The 5,205-nt window shown below is 37.5% G+C and overlaps 1 protein-coding gene across 1 annotated transcript; it reads right to left on the bottom strand.

Moving 5' to 3' along the window:
* Window positions 1–648: 648 nt before the first annotated feature.
* On the bottom strand, window positions 649–1,581 carry LOC126061155 (olfactory receptor 151-like). The gene has a single exon (XM_049857476.1). It carries the CDS (start codon window positions 1,576–1,578, stop codon window positions 649–651), a length of 930 nt encoding a protein of 309 aa, XP_049713433.1. The 5' UTR covers window positions 1,579–1,581.
* Window positions 1,582–5,205: the final 3,624 nt, after the last annotated feature.

Raw genomic sequence — 5,205 nt, 5'->3', positions numbered from 1 at the left:
AAATATTTGCTTTCAATCAATGTGTAAATCTTTACAGGACTTTTCACCTATATTTATATCTCAGTTTTCAACTTGAGACAGAATAATGACATTTGGAACCAAACAGTCTTCTTTGTGTTTTCTGCATGGTGACCTTCACCTCCTTGTTCCTTAGACTGTAAATTTGGGGTTCAGCATGGGGATCGCTGTCATGTAGAGCACAGAGGCCATGTTCTCCTGAGCCAGTGAACTGACCTTGGATGGTTTTAAGTACAGCAGATCCATAGAAGAAATGCATTGCACAGGTGGTAATATTTTCACCATAGAAGTTAATGGTAATAATATTTTCTGTACAGAAGGTAATAAACAATGAAGGACTCTCAAACTCAATGCTTAAAGTTTAAAATTTATGTTAAATTATTAAGTTAGCAAATGTTTAGTAAAGGGTTCAGGATAGAGAGAATAGATTGCAAATAAAAGAAAACATGAGCTTGAAAATAGCTGATTGCAAATAGTCAGTCATGAGAGGGTCAGAAGGAAGAGAGGAGAATGAGTAAAGACATTCACCAACCGTGTGGAGGATTGGTGTTCCTCATCCACGGTTGGTCTTTCCTCTAGTATTTGTAACAACTTACTCTTAAAATTGAGAAAGAGTGATAACATTTGTAATTAAGACAGTTTTCTTCTTAGTGTTTTCTGCATGGCATCCTTCACCTCCTTGTTCCTCAGACTGTAAATTAGGGGGTTCAACATGGGGATCACTGTGGTGTAGAACACAGAGGCCACATTCTCCTGGGCCAAAGAACTGACTGTGGAAGGTTTTAGATACGTGAATGCACTAGATCCATAGAACATCCCCACAGCTGTAAGGTGGGAACTGCAGGTGCTGAAGGCTTTGGACCTGCCCTCTGTGCTCCTGATGTGGAAGATGTTGGAGAGGATGAAGGCATAGGAGACAAAGATTGTTGAACTGGTGACTACAATGTTGAATCCAGCCAAAAAGAAAACTGTCAGCTCAATGTCATAGGTGTTAAAACAGGAGAGCTTCATGAGAGGGAGGATGTCACAGAAGTAATGACTGATGAGGCTCTCACAATAGGACAATTTTAACATGAGGCCAGTCTCTATCGTTGAGCCAATGAGCCCCATGAAGTAGACCACAGCCACTAGCAGGGAGCAGATTTGATGTGACATAGTGAGGTTATAAAGCAAAGGGCTGCAGACGGCAACATAGCGGTCGTAGGTCATTACTGTCAACATGTAACACTCGGCAATGGCCAAAACAAGGAAAAAGTAGAGCCGTGACATGCACCCCACATAAGATATGCTGTTCTTCTCTGACACAAAGTTCACCAGCATTTTAGGAGTAATGACAGAGGAGTAGCACATATCAACAAATGACAAATTGCTGAGGAAGTAGTACATGGGGGTGTGAAGCTGGGAATTCAGAGAAATGAGCGTGATCATGCCCAGGTTCCCCACCAAGGTGACCATGTAGATCCCTAGGAAGAGGAAAAAGAGAGGGAGCTGGAGCTCTGGCCGATTTGTTAATCCTCCTAGAATGAATTCTGTCACAGTAGAATAATTTTCTGCAGGCATTCTCCTACGGTTGGAAGCCTGTGGGGCTGGGAAAGAATAGCCTCCTGAAAGGCTGTAATTCTCCTTGATGAAGCTGATTTTGAGCATTTGTCTCAAGGTTAGAGATCCTGGGCTGTTTCTACGATTATTGTACAAATGCAGATAACACTACATTGGCCAATTAAACATTTTTCATGTGTACAATTCAGTGAGAATTATTACATCAATCATGTTGTGTAACAATCACCAGTATCCATAACCAAATTTTTCATCACCATAAACAGAAACTCAATGTGTTCTAAATAATGCTTCAGCTTTTCTGTCTGTCTTCTGTCTCAAAAAATTTTTTTTTTCTGTCTCTGGTTACCACCACTAAACTCTGATCTCTATTCATTTGCCTATTTTAGGTATATCTTATGAGTGAGCTCATTCAGTATCTGTTGTTTTGTGATTGGCTTATTTCACTCAGCCTAGTGTTTTCAAGGTTCATCCACATCGTGGCATGGATCAGAAGAATTATTATTGTCAAGATGTCAATGTTACCTAATGCCATGTATAAATTCAGCACAATAACCATCCAAATTCCAATACTTTCTTTGCATAAATGGAAAAGCCAATCCTCCAAGTTATATAGAAAAGCAAAGGGTCCCAAATAGCCAAGCTATCCTGAAAAAAGAATAGAATAGGAGGACTCACACTTCTTGATCACAAAACATATTACAGGCAGTACCTGGGTTATGAACGAGATCTGTTCATGAGTATGTCTTTAAGTCGAATGTGCAAGTAAATCAGATAGGAGAATACAATTCACATTTAGCCTTACTTTAGTGTAAGAAAAAGCTCGAAGGTTTTCCATTCCAGGAAGGGAAGGTGATTGTGATAATTTGTTGCAAGTAGGGTTTGGTTCAATCATTTCAAAGTGAGGGCAAATTTATATAACTTTAAAGGGCAAGTATGAGCTGTCTGTGAGTTGGATGCTGGTTACACGGGGCTGCCTGTATAAAGCTACAGTAATCAAAACAGCCTGGCACTTGTATATGATAGACCTATAGACCAATGGATTGGAATCGAGAATCCAGAGATAAGCGTACACATCTGTGGTCAATTAATCTTCCACAAGTGTGTCAAATCCAACAAATGGGGAAAGAATAGTCACTTTTATAAATGGTGCTGGGGCAACTGGAATTCCACATGCAAAGGAATGAAAGTAGGCCCATACATCACACCATATACAAAAACTAACTCAAAATGGATCAAAGACCTAAACGTATGACCTAAAACCATAAAACAATTAAAAGAAAATATAGGGGTAATGCTGTGGGATCTAGTCTTCCACAATGGATTCTTAGATATGCCACCAAACTCCCAAGGAACAAAAGGCAAAATAGATCAATGGGATCTCATCAAAATGATAAACTTCTAGATTCCTCATTGATGCATCTGCCCATCACTCCTGTTGTTTACTGGGAAGAAGACCAGCACCTGAGCAGTTCAAAGATTATGAAGATAAGAGGAAAAGGGGCCAAGATCTTGAACTTTACCACTTTATTTTTCAAATATCTTAGACCAGTGGTTCTCAAAGCATGGTCACTGGACTAGAAGCATCGGCATCACCTGAGGCTTAGTAGAAATGCCAGCTTTCAGGCCTTGCATCAGACCTACTGAATCAGAAACCCTGCGGGTGGGGCCCAAGCCCAACAATCTGTGCTTTAACAAACTCTACAGATGATGTTGAAGCAGGCTAATGTTTGATAGCCTTTACTCTAGAAGAAAAAAAAAAAAATGAAGTAGTGAATTTCATATTTTGAAGTTGGAGATGTGTTTTGCTGCAGAAATGAAATTTCCCTGTTATTTATGCCATTTTCAAATATTCACTGAATGTGAGCATTTGAATACCCGTCTTAAATCTATGCAGTATCAGGCTAACATGATAGTTACACCTGTAACATTGAGTGGCAAGTCAACTGCTGCATCTGAAAAATGAAGGAATTAATAATATCAATTCCTAAAGTGGTTGTAAAAATAACATGGGCTTATGCATATTTAGAAATATTTTTTTCAAATATTCAGAATGTATAAATGTATGAGTTGTCATTATGTGGCTGGAATTTGTACTTAGTTTTTCTTGGGGTTTGAGGACCTAAGACAGTGGTTCTCCACATTGACTGAAGTATTTAATAAGTATTGATGTCTGGGTTCTCCCCACAAAAATTCTGATTTAATTAATTGATCTGTGGTACAGCCTGGGTATTGCCACATAGTGGTGTCCATAGTAAGTGCTCAATCATTATTTATTATATTATCATTATTATAACATTAAGATTGTAATATCAAAACCATGGCACAATTATCTCCCTGGTGCTGAAGTCCTTAAATAAGAGACACATTCTCTAGGAAGCATGGGTTATTATTGCTGGGGTATGTTATTTACAGATATCCCTGTCTCTGAGGTGTATTTCTTAATACAAAAACTTAAATTCTCACTATTTTAATTGGTTCTTCATATTATTACTAACCTGTGTGAAATGCTTTATAATTTAAACACTTCTTTCAAAAGCCAATCTCACTAACTCCTCCTAAAATTCTTGGGTGTGGGGAGAAAATGTATTTACAGCAGAATCTTAATTCTCTTTTCGTACTGAGAAAACTGAAGTCTCGGGCATTAAATGACTTGTACTTGAACCTAAAACTTAAATATGTTCTCCTGATTATGTACGTCTTGCCTTGCCTCTAGCTGGTAGTCTTATAAGTCTGCACACCTACAGCTCTGAGGCAAAGTAGTGGTTGAACATGCCTTATACTTGATCTCTTAGCATGAGCGTGATATATGAAAAGAGAGGGATGTTATATTCTTTTTTTTAATGCTTTAGGAAACCAAAGCTTTAAAAGTTAAATAAGTTACCCAAGGTCATACAACCAGTAAGAGGTAGAACTGGTCTAAATCTAGGACTTCTGAACATCAGTTTGTTTTGTCTCCAGTGAAGTAAGCTATTTTGGTATAGATATGTTTGTGTAGTGCATTTTTATTATTTAGTAAATTAATTGAATTTTTGGAGGTAGGCAGAGGAGGGATCTTATTGCTAATTTCTGATGCATTTTTTTAATTACAAAGGAAGCATAGGTCTATTGTACAGAATTAGAAATACATATAAGCCAAAAGTACTTATTTGTAACAAGAACAGCATATTCCACTACCCAGAGACTAACATTGGTAGTAAATATCTTTCTAGATTTTTCTATGTGTATACCTATACCTATACCTATACCTATACCTATACCTATACCTATACCTATACCTATACCTATACCTATACCTATACCTATACCTATACCTATACCTATACCTATACCTATACCTATACCTATACCTATACCTATACCTATACCTATACCTATACCTATACCTATACCTATACCTATACCTATACCTATACCTATACCTATACCTATACCTATACCTATACCTATACCTATACCTATACCTATACCTATACCTATACCTATACCTATACCTATACCTATACCTATACCTATACCTATACCTATATATATATATAAAAAAACAGCCTGTAACCTGGTTTTTCTGTGTAGCACTTTAAAAATCCATAGCCTCAGTTGATTCCTGTAATAATAGTTCCAGTACTAACT

Source organism: Elephas maximus, chromosome 17 (assembly GCF_024166365.1).
Source record: "Elephas maximus indicus isolate mEleMax1 chromosome 17, mEleMax1 primary haplotype, whole genome shotgun sequence".
NCBI lineage: Eukaryota > Metazoa > Chordata > Mammalia > Proboscidea > Elephantidae > Elephas > Elephas maximus.
Note: the sequence above shows the minus strand (reverse complement) of the source record. Positions and strands in the feature narration are given on the sequence as shown.

Coding starts and splice junctions, on each gene's coding strand:
- LOC126061155 (XM_049857476.1), bottom strand. CDS start 1,578: ATGCCTGCAGAAAATTATTCTACTGTGACAGAATTCATTCTAGGAGGA.